This window comes from Stegastes partitus, unplaced genomic scaffold, assembly GCF_000690725.1.
Source record: "Stegastes partitus isolate 25-593 unplaced genomic scaffold, Stegastes_partitus-1.0.2 Scaffold1158, whole genome shotgun sequence".
Taxonomy (NCBI): Eukaryota; Metazoa; Chordata; class Actinopteri; family Pomacentridae; genus Stegastes; species Stegastes partitus.
In genome coordinates this window covers 7,132-30,118 of record NW_007578889.1, presented here as the reverse complement: position 1 = coordinate 30,118, position 22,987 = coordinate 7,132, and the positions used below count along the sequence as shown (strand labels likewise).

Genomic DNA, 22,987 nt, shown 5'->3' with positions numbered 1-22,987 from the left:
AATAATGTTTAGAAACCAAATTTATTTTCAAGCAGTTTTCCAAATCGGAGTTGCAAGATGCTTTGAAACATTCAAATAGACAAAACTTTTAAAGTAACAATAAATCAGTGACAAAAGACAATAAAACAGTCGTAAAGACAGTAAAATATTTGAAGGGCAATAATAAAGTATTACCAAATACATAAGATATTATATAAATGCCAGTCGGTACAGGTGGCTTTTTTGTACTGATGCAATGACGGCACTCATTTGACAGTCAGAGGACTTTGTTCCAGGGTTTTGGGACTAAAACCATAAAAGCATGAGCCTCCTAGACCTTGTTAACAGCAGCTGATTCTCTGATCCAGGATTTCCAAAATCAGAGGTTACTCTGCTAAGAAAATCCTAAACAGAATCCTGAAACAAATGAGGAGCCAGTGTTTTGTTCCCTGTATATAGTGTTGGTGAATAATCTTGCTGCTGAGTTTTGAATTGACTGTACAGTTGCTGCATCGTTAAGGTGAGTAAATAATAAGTTGAAGAAGTCTGGGTAAGGGGAAAATGAATGAGTGGATATGTTATTCAGCAATGTTTTGAGGGAGCATTGGTTTGACCTTGGCAATATTTCATATTTTTGGATGACAGGAGTAAACCAGAGTCTTGATGTGCTGATTGAAGTTGAGGTTACGATCAAAAACAACTTTAACATTTCTGGTCTAAGGTGGGGAGTGATAGTGCCAGAACTGTTAGCTTCAATACAGGACTAACAACCAGGACTTCCGGCTTACCTGTGTTCACATGTAGGGTGGTGAGTCATCCGATCTTTAACTGCAGCGAGGCAGTATTACAGAGAATACAGGTTGTCATGTTTTTTAGGGCTGAATGAGACATCGCTTCTAAACTGGGAGTCTTCAGTATCACAGTGTTTCAGATGAGTTATTTGGCCCTCAGTATGATACTAGATTAAGTATGAGGTAATAACACAAGATAAAATAATACATTTATAATAAATACAAGTCTTTAATTCTAGACTATTTAAGTGTGTAGGACAGTGTAAAAAAAAAATTATACATTGAGAAATAGTGGAATATTGTGTAAATTAAAAACTGCTAACATTATAAAACTAATTATTAGTGCAATAAAACAGTGTGATTTGATGTTCACACATTGTCAAAGAACAAATTACTTTGTAAAAAATACTTCTTTTTGGATGCAGACACTATGGCCAGTTTTATTCTGTTTTGTTTATTTATTTTACATTTTCCGACAGTATGTTAATTAATACCCCTTTTCAGTGAATTAACCACATACAGAACCATACAAAGACTTTACAATTTTTGAACCTTAATGTGCATAATTTGTCTTTCAAATGACAACAACTATCTGTAAAATACTGATATTTTAGCAGATTTAAGTAGAGCTGTGTAGTTTTATGGTCACATAGTGTAAAGAAAAACATATGATTGATGAAACTCCAGAATTTTAATGGGGATTGTTTGTTGTTGTTGTTGTTGTTGTTGTGGTTGTTTTACAGTCAATAATTTTAGATTTGACTAAATACAGAAAAATCAATAGTTTAAAAAAAAAGTACATATTATTTTCAAACCAGTAAAAAAAGTACTAATGACATACCTGTAAAATAGTCACATTTTTGCTGATTTGATAAAAAGCTGTGTGATTTTACAGTTAAATGCTGCACAAGAATAAATTAGCATTTGTAAATTACATGTTACACGTACTGTTTTGGCCTGTTTTATATATATATCAAATCTAATCTAATCTAATCTATATATTTTTATATATATTTTACATTTATAGTTAATGTGTGAATTAATACTTTTTTTTCTCATTTTACTAGTTAGTTTTTGTATTTTAAAAACTACATTTAAAAAAAATCTGTCAAATAACAGTCAGTGTAGTTTGCCTATTCCTGTCACTATGACAACCAGAGACGTCCTCGTGCAGAATACGTAAAGTAATCTGTAACTTTAGCTGCTAGCAAGAAAATGTTTAACTGAAAAGTAAAAAAAAGTAGAAGCAGAAAGTACGTCAAAAACAAACAAACAACATCTAGGTCAGGATTACAGTCTCCTGTGTGTTTGTCCAGATGGGGGCGCTGTCGTGTCATTTTTCATCTTTCTTCGTGTGTGACGACATTCCGGAATAAGGAAGGACACAATTCATGCGATCTTTCCTCTAAATGCGAAGAGTCGCCGAGTAGCTGCTCCTGAATGCACAACAAAACCCAGATATTTGACTTCCTGCTACATCGTGAGTGTCGCTTTCTGCCTTTATTCATCTGCAGTGTCTCCTCAGTGACGTTTGAGCCGCTGGTTTGTCTGCTAGCTAGCTAGCTAGCTGCTAGCTAACTGCTACATCTTGTTGTGTTTCCGCAGAGCTCCGCTGTTAATCCTGCAGACCGTTTTTTGGGGCGATGTTGTCCAGCAGAGGAGGATCCTGGATGTTCGCTGCAGCCGCAGTAGTGACTGTGTTTCTGCTGGATGCTGTTGTTTTTACACAGGCGAAGGTAAAAACCTGCTGCTGCACACAGCTGTTGAGCCCAAAAGAGATGATCTGCATGAAAACTGAGCAGTTATCTTCCTGTCTCTGCATTATTTTACCTGCTTTGTGTCCTGCATTATAACCAATTTAGTTTTACTGGTTCAAATGGCTTTAAAGGACCATTTAACTCATAAAATGTGGTTTTTCACTTTCACTTGGAGCACCTAGATTGCGATTGAGGTGTTGTTAATGCATCAAAATGACTTGGTTTTATTCATCAGCCCCATATTATTGCAAAACAGATCTCTCTCTTTTTAAAATTTCATATGTAAAACCCATCTGTAAATCATGCTCATTACAGTCTAAATAATGATACGAGACACACTGATCTTCCAAAACAATACCATAAAACGACCCCTAAACTAAGGGTGCAGCCATTATTGTTTTCATTATCCATCATCTGGTGATTACTTCCTGGATTTTTCTATAAGTTGTTTAGTCTAAAATCTGTCCAAAAATGTCAATTAGAAGATATTTAATATGGTGTCATAGGAAAGAAAACAACAAAACTTCACATTTAAGATGCTGACAGAAGTTTAGAGACACTTTGACCTCCTTTTCTCGATCATTCCAGAGTTTCGAGGACGTTCGCTGCAAGTGCATCTGCCCGCCGTACAGAAACATCACCGGCCACATCTACAACAGAAATGTCTCCCAGAAAGACTGGTGAGTAAAACCCTTTGACATGTACCTTCAGTCCCAACGCATTCATGTTGTTTTTGTTTTTAAATGTCTCTGTTGATGTGTTTTCCAGTAACTGCCTCCATGTGGTGGAGCCCATGCCTGTTCCTGGCCATGACGTGGAAGCTTACTGTCTGCTGTGCGAGTGCAAGTATGAGGAACGGAGCAGCAACACCATCAAGGTACCGTTGGTTTTCTTTGGGTTTTGGCAGCACATCTCATTCAGTCTTTGTGTGATTGTATATCTGACAACTAAAGCTCTATTTCAACAATTCTGATCAGCTTCTGCTTATTGATTCTGAATCTTCTTGATTCCTTGAGGGCCAAGGGGTTCAAGGTGGTTAGAGTTGATGCAACAGTAAAATCCTGCCTTTACGTTTATACATGTATGATAATCATCTAATGTTATAAGATGCTCTATTACAAAAGTCACAGTACTTTTGCTTTAAGTAACATTTTGATTGCAGGACTTTCACAGTGTGGTATTAATCATTTCACTTAATCAACATAAAATATGTTTTTACAAAGTGCGGTTCGCACACCCACAGCCTGACTGCACATCCACTGTCATGAAGGCGGTGTTGTAGACGAGTGGGTTCACTGTGAGTCTTCCACTGTGTGAGACAAGTATTTGTGCGTCTTATAAGGCGAGAAAAGATACTTTAGTGAGCTGTAACATGCTTCCATAACTACTGAAGCTCTGTGTGCTGTGCTTGCTGTCACAGACAAGAAATAAAGAGTCCCTGTTCATGTTTGTTGCATTCTCACAGCAGAGTTCTGCAAACATATCAATGTCTGGAACAAAGACCACAGTTGCTATGGTTATGATTACGTTGTTTAGCAGCGGAAACACAGAGCTGGATAACGTGATCATAACCATAGCGATGGTGGTTTCTGTTCTGGTGATTTATGCTGTTGTGGCTACTCGACTGCAGCGAGTCTGATCCCAAGCTTGCATAGCATTTACTGAACTAGGAGGAACTACACAACTTCTGCTGTTCACCTGCTCGTCATGAAAGTGAGCAGCAGCTGAGGAGGTTTACTGAGAATAATGCAGGACTCGTGATTTATTAAGACAAATGTTTTAGGAGACGGGAAGACTCACATTTATTCAAGTCTGATGACTAATGGCACTGACAGACAGCAGTAAATATACAATGTTTATCTGCTAGCGCACGGACAATTTGTTAAGGAACCTTACACACATATTAAATATTTAAAACATTAAGAAGCTTCTTTAGTTTGTCTGCTTGATCGAAAGACAATGAAGTTGTGAAAGAAGTGTGTAACAGTGTCCATGTTTACAGAGAACTGATATAAAATTCACTTCTACTGGCATCACTCAGGAGGAAATGAAACTGTAGACGTTTTAGGCCATTGTGGTCACAATATATAAAAGCTACATTACTGGAGATCACAAAGTGGCGACTGCATCAGAGCCAGAGTAGCAAATTTTAAAATACTCAATCAAAAATCGCTCATAAAAAGTAACAATAATCGGAAAAATGCTGGAAGTCATGACATCCTGATAAACTGTCGACCCTTAATATAGACAGTAAAATTAAATTGCAATGTTCAGTTGAAACAAGCAGACGACTGTGCTGTTGGAAGTTGATTCTGCATCATAACTTCCAATTTTCTCACTCTTACTAACCGTCCCAGGTAACCATCATCATCTACCTGTCCGTCGTGGGTGCCCTGCTGCTCTACATGCTGTTTCTGCTACTGGTTGATCCTCTCATCCGCAAACACGACCCCTACACCCAGCCGCTGCACAACGAGGAGGACTCTGAGGTACCCATTTACACGAAACGAACACGGCTCATGCATTTGTTTCATTTCGGCAGAGTATGAAGTTTTTCACTTTGAATGTTCGCGGTTTTGTGTTTGCGGGTCCAGGAGATGCGTCCGCAGGCAGACAACAGTCAGGCCCGAGGAAACACAGTGCTGGAGAGGGTCGAGGGAGCACAGCAGCGCTGGAAGAAGCAGGTTCAGGAGCAGCGCAAGACCGTGTTCGACCGCCACAAGATGCTAAGTTAAACCCTCCGGCTGCCGTCAAAGCGGGTTTAGAGTAGGTAACCTCCCTGGGCTCAGCGCTGCAACACTGTCACCAGCTGCACTCTTACAAACCTCTTTGTCTTTGCTCTTCACCTCCAGAATTTGGGTTTCCACAACAAGAATTCAAACACACCGATGTAACAAGCAGATGTTTAATATCTATTCATTGACTGTCTGTAATAACTTTAGCTGAGTTGCAGTTGTAACAAAGAAAAACTGCATGTTTTGCCTCATGGCTAAAGGTCATCTCAATCATTTTCAGCAATTTGCAAAGCAACGGATCTGGAATGTCTTATTAAGTAAGAACTTTTTTTTATTGTATTTTGCAGTGGCTGTGAATAGCTTTCAAGCTTCCTCATGATAATTTTTAAGCTACTTGTTATAAAAAAAAAAGTTTTTCTTGTAGTGTAATTTATAAAGTAACCTCAGAAAGGGTAAGTTCATGTACCCTGCCTATGCTATTGCCAGGCATTGCATACGCCCTAGTTTAGCGCTAACAATTTGTTGCTATATAAACCTGGCTTTATTTAGTGTCATTTGGGCTTTAAAAAAAAAAAAAACAACCTTTGCCATTGATAGCTTCAAGATCTCCCCAAACTGTGCCTTTTTCTGTCTCTCTCTTTTTGTGGGAAAATGTGTTGCACCTAAACTCAAAAGGAAAATGTGTCTCTTAAGCTTACAAAACATAACAGATGATGTTTACCAAGAACTTTTGGTAGATAACATGTTTAAAAGTAGTTGAATTTAAATCTTTTATTTACCAGTCAAACCTGATTTGAAATGGGTTTGTTCCGTAACATAGACTTAAGGCCACATTTCTGTCGTCTATTTTGCAGCACAGTTTGATGTGACATACTTTCCACGCTAAGAGAGAAATGGGGAATGGGGGGCATTAAACAGAGCTTTGAAACCGTCCTCGGATGAATCTAATCTCTGCCATAGGAGAATGTCCCAAATCTGTAAAGCTGCTGATAATGCGGTTCAGTGTGTGAATCAGGATGCCTGGTGGCTGTGAAGAAGCCCGCGTGTGCATCATTATCTGTCAGTGGATTCCCCCCTCGCATCCCGCTACTGAAGCTCCCTGGTGGAGAATTGTTAATACAACAGAGAAAGACACACTGACTCACGTTACCTCGTGCACAATGTGAACTGCTGTATTTTATTTATCTGTCATTTTTTTTGTTTATCATTAATGTGTGTTTTATTTTTATGATGGGTTGATTTAAGTAATGTTTGATATCACCGCTATCAGTGTTTTGTATGTATATTTATCTCCAGCCCAACTGGGGCGTTGCACTGCCCATGTTTAGCTTGATGTGAAATAAAAAAAAAAAAAACTCTCAAGTGCAAGATTTTGGGTCATTCCTCCTGAAGTTTGGGAATTTCTTTCTCCTCTGGTTACTGCAGATTTTCCCCTGTTTGCAATAGGGGATGACAAAGAGCGCAGCATGTGGCCCCTCTGCATGCGCTGCACTGTGAGAAGTAGCCTTCTTCTATATCGTCTAATTAAGTTTCAGATTAGGACTGGTGGGCTGCAGGGTGGTACAGCTGGTTAGCACTGTTGCCTCGCAGCAAGAAGGTTGCCGGTTCGCGTCCCGGTGGGGGCTTTCTGTGTGGAGTTTGGAGTGTTCTCCCCGTGCAGCGTGGGTTCTCTCCGGGTTCTCCAGCTTCCTCCCACACAGTCCAAAAACATGTTGAGGTTAATTGGTGATTCTAAATTGTCCGTAGGTGTGAATGTGAGTGTGCTTGGTTGTCTGTCTCTAAGTGTAGCCCTGTGATAGACTGGTTACCTGTCCAGGGTGTCTCCTGTCTTCACCCTAAGTCAGCTGGGACAGACTCCAGCCCCCCCGCGACCCTAGTGTACAGAAAATGGATGGATTAGGAGTGGTGCTTAGCTTTTGGGAGAATTTTCAACAGTCACCTCTAACATGTTTAAAACTTGATTTGCTGAGTTCAAACAAAGATTGTCTTCAAGTTGAGTTCATTAGTGTTTTCAAGGCAGCAGGTGAACTTAACGTTTGCAAGTTGAAATGACGTGAAATGTCTCACAGTGTACAAGCTGGTGTTGATATTCTTCTTCTGCAGGACCCCCCCTCCCCTTCTCCAGGCTTTCATCTTCCTCTGCTGCCCCGTCCCCCAACCCCCTCTCGATCCCATCTACCCCCCGTCTTCCACCTTCCACCCCCCTTCCCTCGTAACCATCCCCAAGCATGGCCTGCTACTGGTTCACAATCTAAATTTAAACTACAGCAGGGCCAACTGCTCCTCCGGCCACTCTGGGCTCCTGTTTTCTCCCCTGCCGAGGTGGGCTTTTTCTGTCAGAGGCCCTCAGCCAGGAGGAGAGGCCTGTGGCTCTGTGTGAGGGGGGCACGGAGTCAGAGGGAGAAGGGACAAGAGGGGAGAGAAAGGGCGGCGGGGGACCCCACGCTGGATCGGCTGCTTTGGAACCAAGAGGCCTTCGCAAAGGGGACTTACACTGCACCTGAGTTTGGGATTTTACAGTGAGTTGTCACATTTTTTCTGGGATTGGGAGCCGGTCACAGGTGGAGGCATCAGGATGGCGGCCAACGCAGATGCGGCCAAGCCGGTCATCATGAACGAAGAGGAGCTGAAAAGGAAGCAGAGGGAGAAGCTGAAGAAGTTACAGGCCACGGGAGGAAACCCTCGACCCGCTAGATCCCTCTTCCTCTTCAACCTCAAAAACCCCTTCCGCAAGGCCTGCATCAACATTGTGGAGTGGAAGTATCCTTTTTAGCTTATGTTCACACACACACCTATTTTATACAAACTACTCAGACAATTGTGTTTGTGCTATTAAGCAGACATTGGCTTAGAAATATATGTACTTTAAATAGGCTTTGCTCTTAAATATACAGTATGTAAGATACCCAAGTAGCATGCAGTGGACTACTGACAGCTAGGATTTACAGAAATAATTTATCTGCAGTGTGGGGAATTATCAGCCATGTTGTTCACCTGTCGTTAGTATGCTCAACTAAGTCTATTTCAAATCTGTGCTAAGACGATCCCCGACGTGTTAAGACTTTTGTTGTTCCTGGCTTGTTTCAAAGTCAAGTTTGTAGCTGTCAGATTTTCACCTGGAGCCAGTCTGAGCTCATCCACTCACATCTGTCAGACTGAAGCAATTCAAGACATCACCTCTTTAGTGTCCTGACTCGCTGATCTTCTTTTTTTTTTAAATTTAATGTGGAAATAGTCGCTCCGAAATGCAGGCAGCCTGTGAGAACAGCCTAAACACATCTCAGGCTGTTGAGTGAAGTTATGGCTCCTATAGGGGGTTTCCTGCTTTTAGCCTGATGTCCATTCCTGGATCGTACATATTTTCCATCCAGAATAGAAGGAGATGATCATATCTATGCAGTGACAGCACCCTTATCCTCACAGCACCTTAAATCAGATACATGAACTTGATGTTGGACAATGACACTGGCATTTTAAAACGTGACCGTGTAAATAGTCGGGTTAAACAGTTGAATTGACATTTATGTACATAAGCTAAGCCAGGTCATGGACTGTTTACTGCAGCAGTTTAATCACATTGGTATGTGAGTTGACAACACAGGGCTTGTAAAAAGGAGTAGAAATACTGACTAAACCTCTTTAAATATATTTACAATAATAAAACAATCAATGTGCTTGGATTTCAGATTGAATAAATATTTAAGAGAATGTCCAAACATTTTTTTTTTCCCCACTGATGAATAGTGAGTGTTTAAATGGTTTGGTCATATTCTTGGGCTGTGCAGCTGTCCCACGGCGTCACAGCGAGACATGATGCTGACCTGGCAGGGGAATTCTCTCGCAGAGCCCCCTACGGACGAGAATGAAGCAGCACGGCAGACTAGATTACATTAACTGTGACCGTTTCGCCGGCCGTCCGATGGGCTGTTTTAGGGATGATGTTTCAGGCAGCATTTAAAGACACTGATCAGCGTTCACAGAGCTGCTGGATTTGTTTGGTTACGTGGCATCACAAAAAGCATAAAATGATTCACACAGATAAAGATTTTTATTCTGTCTTTAAAGTATTTCGCATCCTTTAATTGTCACTGTTAATTATTTATTGTGTGATCAGTCCTGGTTATGTACTGTTTGGATCCTGAGCTTCCCCATTCAGAACCTTTGAAATCATCATCCTATTGACCATCTTTGCGAACTGTGTTGCTTTGGCTGTGTTCCTGCCGATGCCTGAAGAAGACAGCAATAACACCAACTCAAGTTTGGTAAGAACAAGAGAACACAACAAGACTAAATGAGAAACCCGGCGGTCTGGTGGATGAATTCATATTTATCTATCATAATATGCAAGATAGAGAAAATAATCTTTTAATTGTGGCCTCTGGTTTAGGAAGGACCAGCATTTCACTACAACCAGTAGATGACTGCGTAGCTGGATTTAGCAAATTAATATAGTCGTATTAATTTACTGACACAGCTACAGCTTTGAGCCAGTAAAGTCAGACACTTCATGACTAAGAGTTTCAGCTGTTCCTGAGTCTGAGCGCCAAGCCCCATTTAAATGCCTCCAGACACAACTCAGTGCTTTGTTGGGAGTCTCATCTGTGTCTGCAAAGTAACGTGTCATCAGGCAATTTGTTTATCCCTGTTGTTTTGTTTTTTATATCCTTCTCTAATCTCAAACTGGCCTTTAAAGAAGACAGTCATGCAAAAGTATGAGAATTACCTACCAATATGCAGGATATGATGTCTGCAGAATTTCCAGTGTAGTGCAGAAGCTTTATTTTCACCACAATATTATGCAATCATTTTTTATGTGTTCTAGCAGAAAAACTGTAGTAGCAAAGGGTTGCATGACCGATTCACAGTGTCTCATTTTAAAGTAGTGTAAACAAGTCGATGGCGGATGTTTGACCCCTGGTTGCTGCTGATATGCGTCCAAAAAATATTATATTTCAGCATCATAGTGCTGTGAGGGTAGTGTATTACAGGTCAGAGGCTAAAAGGGTGATCAAGGTGTGTAAGTATGGCATAGAGAGCAAAAAAAGGCTGCACAGTGCATTCATCTTATTTGTGCCTATGTATTGGATGTTGCACTGTCTCTGAGAATTTTGACATTCATCAAAAATGTCAATATAAAGCCCCTAACGCCAGCCATCACTGACTGTTCTGCATTTAGTCAATAAATGCCACACAGTCCAGGTTAAAGCTTATGTCAGTGTTGATATATACTCATTTTACCTTCCCCCCTTAGCCAAGTTCATCAGGTGCCCAAATTTCATTGCTTTGGCCCTCTTTCCAGCCTTGTCCCAAGTCCATCTAACTTCTTACGGTGCCATTCCACAGAGGTGAAAAATGTAAGAAGAGATGGTTCACCCCCTTATTGCTGCTAGAAGTAGGTCGGCCTGGGCGGCGTCACTCCGCTGACGCAGGTGGACACAGGAGAGTCCACAAATGTTGCCTCATGAAACCACAACTCAGAAAATATTATGAGTATTAACACACTGCAACCTACGAGTGCAACCTGTCCCTGTTGCTGTAATTCATTGAAGTCGGGTGACTTTGGGTCTAGAAACGTATGTGTTCTTGTTAGTGGCTGCGAGGTCGGCCTTGGAGGTTCTAATTGATTAGGGGCCTGGGGAGCGCTGCTGGGAGGCTCAGCTAAAGATTATTGATCTGATCTGTTTAAAAGACTCAAAGGGAAAGAAAGAACATTTCATATATCATTTACAGTACGCCTCAGATTACGTCAATAATTGTGGCTGGATTCCCTTGGAGCTCTATCATACTGTTGTTACATATTAGCCTGTTGTCCTAAATTATCTGCATTCAGATCCAACAGCCTGATTCGTGCTCAGTTCTGTGTGTTGATGCTGATGCTAAAATCAAGAAAATACAGAGACAGTTTGAAAATAGACACTTTTATTCATCCATCCTTTGTCTGTTTGCTGTCGCTGACCAAAGGCTTTTAAATCTGCTGCAAACAGTTTGCTTTATATTAGAATGACATCTCTGACTAATTACATTGTGACGTAAATTCTCTCATCAATCACTGTGTGTCTCCTGAGCCTCTCTGTTTAAACTTCATGAGATTGGTTTGCATGAAAATTAGCAAACAGCCCATAAAAGACAGCATGTTTATCTAACACCAGGAGCTTTTTTTGCTGATCACCTTGGGTTATTCCCCCTAAAACAAATGCCTCACAGGGTAATCAAACATGAAAATCTTGTCTTTGCTGACCTCCAGTGGTGTAACGTCCCATCTTGCTGTATATACAGTATTTGAAGGTATATCCAGGAACACTGCCAGATGCTGCTCAGCCACATAGAGCAGCAAAACAAAACCGTTCAAGCTGGTGTTAAGTTACTCTTTGTTGGATTTTCTCAAATCATTAAGTATTCAATTGGAGAATTGAATGTGACTGGTGTGACCTTTATAAAATGCAATTTCCTTGTTTACTGCAGGAGAGTCTGGAGTATATCTTCCTGGTCATCTTCACTCTGGAGTGCTTCTTGAAGATAGTAGCGTATGGTTTCGTGTTCCATGAAGGAGCCTATTTACGGAACTGCTGGAACATATTGGACTTTGTCATCGTCTTCATGGGGTAAGATGAGATCTAAGCTGCAGGTGGATACCTCTGTTGCCAAAGGGCAACAGCTTCCATTCGAACAGCCACTAATACTTCAGTTTTATTAGTTAAAAATTCCATATCAAAGCTGGAATATATTTCTGCTGAGTGCCAGTTTTGAAACGCTTATTTTGTATTAAAGCAGCAGGTCTGTAGGGGTAGGCACTCATGGCTGTGCTATCTTTTCCTGCAGCCTCTTCACCTTTGCTTTGGATACCATAAACAAGATAGCAGGTGTACCAATGGAGAAGGGTGGAGGGTTTGACATGAAGGCGCTGAGAGCCTTCAGAGTCCTGCGGCCCCTTCGCCTTGTTTCTGGAGTCCCCAGTAAGAGCTTTAATCCACACATTCTGCACAAAGACCCTGATCCAGTGTTAGAATGTTTTATCTACTCCATGCACTTGATATGTGAACAGTACTGAGATCTTGTATGTTTAGCTTTTCTGCTCAATTTCAGGCCTACAGGTGGTGATGAACTCCATCCTCAAAGCCATGCTGCCTCTGCTGCACATCGCCTTGCTGGTCTTCTTACTGGTCACTATCTATGCCATCATGGGACTGGAGCTGTTTAAGTGCAAAATGCATAAGACCTGCTATTACACTGACACAAGTATGTATAGAAGGACACAGCCAGATACTCTTGCACTTTGGCTTTTATATTAAGGGTTATATTAAGGGCTATGGATTATTTATCTCTTCTCTGTGGACCTGCAGATATCTATGCCACAGCAGAGGCTGAGCTGCCGGCTCCCTGCGCTCAGGCTGGTAATGGACGCCGCTGCATCATCAATGGTTCTGAGTGTCGGCCTGGATGGGAAGGTCCCAACAATGGCATCACCCACTTTGATAACATCGGCTTTGCCATGCTTACTGTATACCAGTGTATCACCATGGAGGGATGGACCAAAGTGCTCTACTGGGTCAGTAGCTGCTTCTGTATTGCACCAACATCTCCACGTTAGCCTACACGTTAGGTGTTAATTGTGAAATGCATAAAGCAGAATTCATTGTTTTCTTTCTTGCTTTCAGCTTAATGATGCCATAGGAAATGAATGGCCTTGGCTCTATTTTGTTCCTCTCATTCTGTTGGGCTCCTTTTTTGTGCTTAATCTGGTTCTGGGCGTGCTCAGTGGGTAAGACGGCTGTTTTTCTTTCTACTCTCTGTTGAGTTCATGTTGCTTCCTCACATAATCAATCAAGAAATCAGATAATCACATGTGTATATGTTGTTCAACACAGAGAGTTCACCAAAGAGCGAGAGAAGGCCAGGTCACGTGGAGAGTACCAGAAGCTACGAGAGCGTCAGCAGCTGGATGAGGACCTTCATGGCTACATGGAGTGGATCACTCACGCTGAAGTCCTGGATGCCGACAGAGAGGGCAAAGGTCCGCTCTATATTAACCACCTCATCTCCCACCCCACGTAGAGACACTGTCAACTTACAGCTGTTATTCCCTTGTCAGGTCTCCTGCCTTTGACCAGTGGAGATTCAGACACAGACAGCCTGTATGACCTGGAAGGCAAGAGTCGAATTGTCTACTACTAGTGAGTCTGCTGTTCTGTAAATGTATAAATGCTGGTGTGTAATGTCCATGGCAGCTTGTAAGCCAGGGTTGTTTTCATGTTTAGCCGCCTGGCTCGCCGCTGGAACCGTTTCTTCAGGATGAAGTGCCTGGTGTATGTGAAAACCAATAGCTTCTACTGGGCGGTGATGATCCTCGTGTTCTTCAACACTCTGACCATAGCCACAGAGCACCACCACCAGTCTGAGTCCCTGACCTCCCTGCAAGGTTGGTGGTCAACCACACAGTTATACATAAAGATTTTTTTTTTTTGCATAAATTTATTCATTTGTCTGTCTCCTCTGTCACTTCAACAGATGTGGCCAGTCGTGTGCTACTGGTGCTGTTTGTCATCGAGATGTTTGTGAAGATGTATGCACTGGGACCCAGAGCGTACTTCATGTCTCTGTTTAACCGTTTCGACTTCTTTGTGGTGCTCTGCGGCATCCTGGAGATGATCATGCTGTCTGCAGGGGCTGTGACTCCTCTGGGTTTCTCAGTACTGAGGTGCATCCGACTGCTGAGGATTCTCAAAGTCACCAAGTAAGTTTAGTCATGTGACAACAGTTTACATGACGATAGTGGAGTTTTGTTGCTCTTAACTCCCGGTCCACTGTTTTTTAGATACTGGAAGTCTCTAAGTAACCTTGTGGCCTCCCTCCTCAACTCTGTTCGCTCCATTGCCTCCCTGCTCCTCCTCCTCTTCCTCTTCATCGTCATCTTCTCACTCCTGGGCATGCAGGTGTTTGGAGGGAAATTCAACTTCACCGACCACCGAGCCAGACGCAGTAACTTTGACAACTTCCCTCAGGCCCTGATCAGTGTGTTTCAGGTGAGGCTGCACACTTTTGGCAAACGCTTTAAACTCTTAACGATGACCGATCTGATTTTGTTAAACCTGATTTTTATAATCAAAAGTTTAAATGGTTGCTTTTTAACCCTTACCTGTCTCTCAGATCCTCACAGGAGAGGACTGGACCAGCATCATGTATAATGGCATTATGGCCTATGGAGGGCCTGTGATCCCTGGCATCCTGGTCTCCATCTACTTTATTGTCCTCTTTGTTTGTGGAAACTGTATCCTTCATGCACACTTATCGTGGATAGAAAAACTGCATGAATGGCAATAAAATAACAACCAAGCTTCTTGTTTTCCTGAGCTCAATGCAACCAGACATCCTCCTCAACGTCTTCTTGGCCATCGCCGTCGACAACCTGGCAGAGGCTGAGAGTCTGACTTCAGCTCAGAAAGAAAAGGCGGAAGAGAAAATGAGGAGGAAGCTACTAAGGTGAATCAAAGAATATCAGGTGAGAGGAATCTGCTCTGTCTACGCATGGCTAAATTTTATCCCCTCTTGCCCTTTAGGTCCAAAATGCCTGAGAAGACTGATGAGGAGAGAGAGAGGATTGCTAAGAAACTGGCAGAGCAGAGGGCCAAGATGGAGAACATGCCCACCACAGCCAAGGTTAGTGTTGTTTCTAGCATCGTATCACGTTCGGTCGTCACAATGATTTATTCACGAGAACTTTTTGTGATTCGCATATATCTTTATTTTGTAGCTCAAAGTCGATGAATTTGAGTCCAATGTCAATGAAGTGAAAGATCCATTTCCACCTGCTGACTTCCCTGGTAAACACAAATATATATATCTTCAACTGTTTTACTTGCATCTCAAACTCCCACAGCGGTGTAGTTGTAGCAGAAGGAGGTCACTAATTCCAGGAGGTTGTATTCATTACACTGTCTTGGCTATGTTACAGCACAAGGATAGTAACCCCTCATCACTATTAGACTCAGCTGATTCCCTGAGTTGTGATTATAGCAGAGTCTAAAGCTATTTTCACACCCCTCTGGTGGCTACCATATAAAGCCTTCCACATGATTCAGCACTGGGAGATTTTTCTTGCCTCTTTGCTTAAGGTTTTTATTTCAGTACCTCCAGTGAGTGAGCATGTCGTTGCACTGTAGAATTTCGAGCGCTTTTTTTTCTGCATCACAGGTGATGATGAGGAAGTAGAACCTGAAATCCCCATCAGCCCTCGGCCCCGACCGATGGCCGACCTGCAGCTGAAGGAAGAAGCAGTTCCATTGCCTGAAGCCAGTTCCTTTTTCATTTTTGGCCCTCAGAACAAGTAGGAATCTGACAGTTAATCTGCACAAGCACAACCTGGAAGTAGATATATTATACTAAATAATGCAAACTAACACTTGTGCCTGCGTGTGCTTACATTTGGCTACGAACTTTTCTACAGGTTCCGTAAGCTGTGCTACAAGATCATCAATGCTTCGTCCTTCACCAACTTAATCCTCCTCTTCATCCTGCTGTCCTCTATCTCGCTGGCAGCTGAGGATCCCATTGATCCCAAGTCCTACAGAAACCAGGTGACCAGCAGGTCGAGCCCAACTCACTGGACAGTAACTGTTGTAAAAGGCCGCATTTGATAACAGTCCTGTTTCTCTGTGCCCTTCTTTTAGATCTTGGCCTACGCTGACATTGTCTTCACAACCGTATTCACCATTGAGATTGTGCTGAAGGTCCGTTCAACAGAGAGTAATGTGCTGCGTATTTTTGTTTTTGGGGTCACTGATTTGGTTCTTTGATGTTTTTGACCTGATGATACTTTTCAAACAGGGCATCTTTGTGCTATAAAACACCTGCATTCTTGTTCATCGTCACTCAAATGTTTCCTCATCATATCGACAATGTTTTACATGAGAGAGAAGCATCTAGGATCAACATGAGATAGTTTTTCTTTCAGGTCGTGCATGTTTTCCATTGAGATTGATGATCTAAGACTACATTTTCAGTTATGGGATAAAGCTGGGTGAGCCAACAACCTAACTCACAATGACAGGAGCTATTGTCCTGCTGAATTGCAAATCCGATATTTATTGATCTGAATGTAAATACTCACAGAAACGACGAGGATACTCAGAGAGATGTCTGCTGCCGAGGCCAATGCCATTTCTCACAATTTTTATGTCCCTTTCTGGTCATTGAGTAAACCCCTAAAAATCCATCTCCATATATGAAGATCTTTCTCACTGAAAATAACCCCTTCCTGCCCTACAGGGCTTGATGTGACTCTTTACTGTATCTTCCTTGAGAATGTGCATATCTATTAAGTTCCTGCCTCTCTCCCCATCCACCCCTCTGCACCTCTTTGCCAAGTTTCATAAAATGCGGCCATGCAGTTTTTGTCTAATCTTGCTGATGGACCGACAAACAAACAGCACTGATCACATACCTACACCTTGGCTCTTACATTTGTGGAGGAATAAGTTTAGACATTTTCAACATTAGGCCTATAAGGAACAGTTTTTGTCATTACCAATTTATCGACCAATTATTTTCTTAAATAACCGAATTAGTCTGGAGTCTGAGCTGAGGTCTTTGTTTTGTCCAACTAACATCCCAAGGCCCAGAGAAATTCAATGTAATCATTTATAAGGTAGAAAATCAGCAGACGCTCACATTTAACAAGCTCTAACATGTGGCATTTGTCTTTGAGAAAAAGTGGCAGCTCTGTTTAACATTTTTGATTTATTATCCTGTGTGTAACTGTCCTGCATTTCACTGACAGATGACCGTGTACGGAGCATTCATGCACGAGGGCTCTTTCTGCCGTAACTCTTTTAACATCCTGGATCTGATTGTGGTCACAGTGTCTCTCCTGTCTATGGGAATGGAGTGAGTTTATATTTTAGAATCACAAAATCAGTACATAACACAATATTCACATTGTTATTAATTGCACTATTTTGAACTTTGAGACATGCATATCAAGACTGCTTTTTGTCATGTGTTGTTTGCAGATCCAGTGCCATTTCTGTGGTGAAGATTCTCAGGGTGTTGAGGGTACTGAGGCCTCTCAGAGCCATCAACAGAGCCAAAGGGTTGAAGGTACAACACATGCATTAATATTTTCCCCAAGGGAGATTTCTGGGTGGGAGTAATGCTTCATCTCATTCATTGGATTCTTTACTTGAGTAAAAGTCGCAGTACAACCAAGGGAAAGATATTCACTTCAAGTAAAAACAGTGCATTCAAATTCTTACTCAGATAAAAAGCACCAAAGTGCCGTTAGTAATATCTACCTAAAGTTTAGAGAAATCCTACAGAAAAATGACTGATATGTAAGTGATGTGTATGGCTTTATTAGATTGTTAATATTGATGTATTTATTTGTTTCTAAGTTTTCACTTTACAGTTGTATCTTGTAGCAAATTCAGTTTGAGGTGCAGTTTAAGTCCAGTAGTTGCCGTCCTTGGGGTCAGACCCAGTCTGAAGGGTCAAAAGATAAACAGACCTTTTCTGTAATTTATTCTTTATTTTGGTAAAATGTTGGATACTTTCACTTCTTTGGGCCTGAAAGTATTATCTGGGGGAAGCTAGCTGAGAAATGTATAAGGGAAACCACTCTTTTACAGTCCTGACTACGATACATAGATGTCTGGGATATGACAAAGGGTCCTAAACAGACACTTGTAAAAAAAAAAAACATTCAGGAGTATGTTGTTAAATGTTTTTGTTTTGTTTTCTTTTTTTTTTTTTTTTACATATATAATAGTAGTATCTAGTAATTATAGCTATTACAAAAATGTAGTGCTGTAAAAAGTAAATTATTACCTTCTAAAATGTATGGAAATAGAAATATAAAGTATCTGGCAATGGAAATACTCAAGTACCTCAAATGTGTACTTAGATACAAAACTTGACATTAATTGGTTATTGTTTATCTGAATTGACAGCATGTGGTTCAGTGCGTGTTTGTGGCCATCAAAACAATCGGCAACATCGTCCTGGTCACCATGCTGCTGAACTTCATGTTTGCCTGTATCGGTGTCCAACTCTTTAAGGTAAGTTTGTTCACATATGGCTTCATAGCCGTGTGATACTGTGAAGGTCATATTTCCAGACTAGAAGCTTTGCTGCTGGTGTATTAGATGCGTCACTAATCCTTTCCCTCTCAGGGTAAATTCTACAGCTGCACAGACCCATCCAAAGTGACTGGGGAGGAATGCCAGTAAGCCAAACAACGTTTGCACATCATAGATTTCATTTAGCAAAACCATATTGCTATTTTTGAGTGACTATTCATCATGTCTGGTCTCAGGGGATTCTTCATGAAGCACATGGAAAATTCCCTCCAAGACACGGTGCTGGCGAAAAGAGAATGGATCAACAGCGACTTCAACTTTGACAATGTGCTCTACGGGATGTTGGCTCTATTCACTGTTTCCACATTTGAGGGATGGCCAAAGTGAGCACAGAATACATTTAGATTTGATAAATTGCATCTTTTAATAGGATTATGATTGAATTATTTTGATTCTATCTGTGTGATTGAGTTAGAAGTCAGTATATCAGGTTAGGTGGATATTAGTATTGGAAGTAATTCCATCGCCTGGAATCTGTCCAAATTTTTTATCTCTGATCTTTAGGCTTTGTTCAGCCAATTTCCTCTCTTTTCTCATCATATCTCCATTTGTTTCCAGGCTCTTGTACAGAGCCATAGATTCAGACCAAGAAGATATGGGTCCGGTGTTCAACAACCGCGTCGACGTGTCCATCTTCTTTATCGTCTACATCATCCTCATAGCTTTCTTCATGATGAACATCTTTGTGGGCTTTGTCATAGTCACCTTCCAGGAGCAGGGCGAGCAGGAGTATAAGAACTGTGAGCTGGACAAGAACCAGGTACACTGACATGAAGCTGATGACAGTGAGAGCGCAGTCATTCCTGGTAAATTCAACCTGCTACTGTCGCGTAGAATGACTAATTCTTTTTTGTTTTGACACACCAGCGTCAGTGTGTGCAGTACGCTCTGAAGGCTCGTCCTCTGAGGTGCTACATCCCTAAAAATCCCTACCAGTACAGGGTCTGGTACATTGTCACCTCCTGCTACTTTGAGTACCTCATGTTCTTCCTAATTATGCTCAACACCTTGTGTCTGGGGATGCAGGTATGTAAATCAAGGTCACGTTGCAACCTGAAAGCACTGAGATTGTGCCGAGGGTCGTAACAGACAATATTGAGTGTCTTTCTGCTCTATCTTCAGATGCTGCTGAGATTTTTTTTGCATGCGCTGAGTCACAGGGGTTCAGGGTTTATTGAAGCATTTAATTAATGAAACTTGAACAGCATTTGAACATAACTTTACAGCATATCGCAAAATAAATAATTTGGGGGCAAATTAGATGCACATAAATGAAAGATGTGCTACAGATTTCTTTATCGATTCATTTACAACATCTTACATTGCATGTCAGTTTTCAGAAAGCAATGACTTACAAGTTGAGTCACCTGCTTTCAAAGTTGCAGTTGATTAGATCTAATCCTTAAAGTTAAAATGTTGGCCGAATTTATTTTCAACGTAGGCTCATCCCAGTTTCTGAATACTTTTAATTTTTCATTGTCATTTTTTCAAGTTATTTATAGTTATCTTCACCACAGCTACGATCTGTAATTCTACTATGTCAGATCAGCAGTTCTAACGTATTATTATGAATTTATTTTCAGCACTGTAATCAGTCCGACCATGTCACCAAGCTGTCGGACACTCTCAACTTGATCTTCACCGTGCTCTTCACCGTGGAGATGATTCTCAAGCTCATGGCCTTCAAAGCGAGGGTAAACGCTCTAATGTTTGTTGTTCTACTGCTGATGCACCGAGTCTCATCTCCTAATCTGCGTCACCCCTTTGCGCAGGGCTACTTTGGAGACCCCTGGAACGTGTTTGACTTCATCATCGTCATTGGTAGCGTTGTTGATGTCATCCTGAGTGAAGTCGATGTGAGTGCATACGACACAGATTTCACGTTCTCATCGCAGGTGCTGTAGAAAAGTCCCTTACGCTGTCTTAGTGACACATTCCCAGGCAGTAGCGTGATTCCGTTTTGAATGACAGAATGTATTTATTCAGCAATCTGATCCAGAAGCTTATACTTGTGGCCCAACAGCTGTTTGGTGCCAGGAGAACTATCTGACAGGACGTGGTCAGTACAGTTGTTGTATATTTCCACCACACCTGCTCCACTCCCGTCCTCCTCAGCACCTTGTGCAGCCTAAAATGCATTTCTATTTCCAAAAACCTGTTGTTACCTGTTATGCTTTCTATTTCCATTTTTTTTTTTATTTTGATGTCTTATATGTGTTGTGTGAGAACTTTAAAAGAGCACAATATCAGCTACACATGTAGATATTTCCCTGGTGATACTGCTACACAATGTCAGTGTTTTCTTTGGCCAATCACAGTGTTGCACTGCATTGTCGTCACGTTTTCATTCACAAACACGAGCTTATCGCAGTTTCAGTTTTCTCCATCCACGCTCTGTGTCACATCTTTCTCCTGTTCCTCCTCTACTTTTTTTTCTCTCATCCCCATCAACCCCTCTGTGCACCTCACTCCTCATCTGTCTATCCTCCACAGACTGCCCTGGCCTCCAGTGGAGGACTGTACTGTCTCCATGGCTGTGCTGTAAATATCTGATCTGCACTGCACTGCTGCATGAGCCTTGCTGTGTGAGCACCGTGTTCTCTACTAAACTATAGCACGACTGTAATAAATCGTGTGTTGCTCAACCTGCTGGTTAAACATCTGCGTTTCTACTGTCTGTCTCATCTTACAGCGCGAATGTAAGATAAGACCTCAAGGGGTTTTGCTATATGGTGTTACAGTATGGCTCATACTGTTTGTACAAACAGGGCTACATGTCAGCTCCATGTAGACATTCACAGCAAGTATTAGTGACAGCTTGACTGACTGAAAACAGTTAATATTTTGACTATGAAGCGTGTGTACTTTGTCTATTTCGCATGAGTTACAAGTTGCAACCGTTCAGCTGCTCAGACCAGGAAGGAGTGCAACTCATCCAAAGTGGAAAACTGATTCTAATATTAACCCTTAAATCATACCTTGATAATGTTTAACAGCTGATCAATACTATTCATGATATTATTATATTAAATGCCACTCCTGCAACTGCCTCCTGTAATCTCTTCGTCTACTTTGTGCAGGAGACGAATCCTATGCAAGCAATTGCGGTAAGCCTCTAAACTCTCCCAGCGTTTGATCTCAGCCACGTTTTTATGCTTTGCTTAATGTTTGTTTCGTCTTTTTGTCCGCAGGCCTCTGAAAATGCCTCGGTTTCCATCACGTTCTTCCGACTCTTCCGTGTTATGCGTCTGGTCAAACTGCTGAACCGCTCAGAGGGCATCCGTAATCTGCTGTGGACCTTCATCAAGTCTTTCCAGGTCTTCATTTATTTCATTTACGCTCACCGCTGTCCTTCGTAGTTGTCGCTTTTCCATGACCTGAATGTCTTCTGTCCACAGGCCCTCCCTCATGTAGCGCTGCTCATTGTGATGCTCTTCTTTATCTACGCCGTCATTGGGATGCAGGTACAGTCTTTAATGTTAATAATGAAGTCACACATTGTAGATTGTCTTTATGTTTCTAGTTAAATGTCATCAGGACAAGTCGCTGTATCTCTCACTGGTGAATGACACTAATTTTGACTTGTACTGCAACAACCTTCAGATCTTTGGTAAAGTAGCCTTAGTGGACGGCACCCAAATCAACCGCAACAACAACTTCCAGACATTCCCTCAGGCTGTTCTGATGTTATTCCGGTACGTTTCAGGGCCACGAGCTGTGGTTTGAAAGTCATGTCAGCTTTAAAGCATCTCCAAAATGACACAATATATCAGTAAAAATGTGGCAGGAACAAAAAAGAAAAGGACAAAAAAAAAAAAAAAAACAGAAATTGCTTGGAGTTTGAATGTTTAAAATTGAACCAAAATCTCACCATTTGATGTGTGTTTACGTATCCAGATGTGCTACTGGAGAGGCTTGGCAGGAGGTCATGATGGCTTCAATGTATGGGAAGAAGTGTGACCCCAAATCCGACTTCCTGCCAGGAGAAGAGTACACCTGCGGGTCCAACTTTGCTGTCTTCTATTTCCTCAGCTTCTACTGTCTCTGTGCCTTCCTGGTGAGAAGCAGTTCAACGGAAGAAATATGATTTCCTCCAAAACATTTTGTATTAATAAGCACCTTTTTGTCCCCTTCCTAAATCCAGATCCTCAACCTGTTTGTAGCTGTCATCATGGACAACTTTGACTACCTGACGCGTGATTGGTCTCTTCTTGGTCCACATCATCTGGATGAGTTTAAGAAGATCTGGGCTGAGTATGACCCTGAAGCCACGTGAGTGTTGACCTTTGAGGATGAAGTCCAAGTTTAGTGGGTGTCACTCAAGTGTAAAGTGAGTGTAAAACATTTCTCCGATCTAACAGGGGGAGAATCAAACATCTGGATGTGGTGACGCTGCTGCGACGCATCCAGCCTCCACTGGGCTTCGGCAAGTTCTGTCCTCATCGTGCTGCTTGTAAGGTACGTAGCTGTAAAGCAAAGACCATGTGGTGCCTGTATTTACAGTACGTAACTCATCAGAAATGCATTTAGTAGAAGCTCATATGATCCGAAATCCTACACAAAGACCATAGACTGTATAAAAGATGGACGTAGCT

General features: G+C 41.7%; 2 protein-coding genes across 3 annotated transcripts in view; both read left to right on the top strand.

Moving 5' to 3' along the window:
- Positions 1-2,124: 2,124 nt before the first annotated feature.
- tmem9 (transmembrane protein 9) lies at positions 2,125-6,624 on the top strand. 2 transcript variants are annotated; one of them, XM_008296854.1, is made up of 6 exons: positions 2,125-2,250; positions 2,376-2,506; positions 3,116-3,207; positions 3,296-3,404; positions 4,885-5,016; positions 5,122-6,624. In XM_008296854.1, the coding sequence occupies exons 2-6, from the start codon at positions 2,414-2,416 to the stop codon at positions 5,260-5,262; spliced, it is 567 nt and encodes a 188-aa protein (XP_008295076.1). In that variant the 5' UTR covers positions 2,125-2,250; positions 2,376-2,413; the 3' UTR covers positions 5,263-6,624. The 2 variants fall into 2 exon arrangements, with proteins under 2 accessions (XP_008295076.1, XP_008295075.1); XM_008296853.1 differs by having other exon boundaries at positions 5,116-6,624.
- A 985-nt stretch (positions 6,625-7,609) lies between these two features.
- The window catches only part of LOC103368470 (dihydropyridine-sensitive L-type skeletal muscle calcium channel subunit alpha-1-like), a 21,118-nt gene continuing 5,740 nt past the window's right edge, over positions 7,610-22,987 (top strand). The window contains 34 exon segments of the mRNA XM_008296867.1: positions 7,610-8,022; positions 9,419-9,524; positions 11,725-11,864; positions 12,082-12,215; positions 12,346-12,498; positions 12,603-12,808; positions 12,918-13,021; positions 13,128-13,678; positions 13,768-13,993; positions 14,075-14,282; positions 14,407-14,527; positions 14,625-14,739; positions 14,817-14,916; positions 15,011-15,080; positions 15,451-15,583; positions 15,704-15,833; positions 15,927-15,986; positions 17,036-17,142; positions 17,268-17,355; positions 18,204-18,311; positions 18,426-18,478; positions 18,569-18,715; positions 18,951-19,152; positions 19,260-19,418; positions 19,976-20,086; positions 20,165-20,248; positions 20,886-20,933; positions 21,473-21,499; positions 21,584-21,709; positions 21,791-21,856; positions 21,996-22,087; positions 22,290-22,449; positions 22,537-22,664; positions 22,754-22,898. Coding sequence (XP_008295089.1) covers positions 7,838-8,022; positions 9,419-9,524; positions 11,725-11,864; positions 12,082-12,215; positions 12,346-12,498; positions 12,603-12,808; positions 12,918-13,021; positions 13,128-13,678; positions 13,768-13,993; positions 14,075-14,282; positions 14,407-14,527; positions 14,625-14,739; positions 14,817-14,916; positions 15,011-15,080; positions 15,451-15,583; positions 15,704-15,833; positions 15,927-15,986; positions 17,036-17,142; positions 17,268-17,355; positions 18,204-18,311; positions 18,426-18,478; positions 18,569-18,715; positions 18,951-19,152; positions 19,260-19,418; positions 19,976-20,086; positions 20,165-20,248; positions 20,886-20,933; positions 21,473-21,499; positions 21,584-21,709; positions 21,791-21,856; positions 21,996-22,087; positions 22,290-22,449; positions 22,537-22,664; positions 22,754-22,898 — 4,593 coding nt within the window. The 5' untranslated portion in view covers positions 7,610-7,837.

Excerpts from the sequence above, each read along its gene's own strand:
- tmem9 (XM_008296853.1), top strand. The coding sequence starts at position 2,414 with ATGTTGTCCAGCAGAGGAGGATCCTGGATGTTCGCTGCAGCCGCAGTA. Across the intron at positions 2,507-3,115 it reads TTGTTTTTACACAGGCGAAG|AGTTTCGAGGACGTTCGCTG; the intron begins GTAAAAACCTGC and ends CGATCATTCCAG. Across the intron at positions 3,208-3,295 it reads AATGTCTCCCAGAAAGACTG|TAACTGCCTCCATGTGGTGG; the intron begins GTGAGTAAAACC and ends TGTGTTTTCCAG.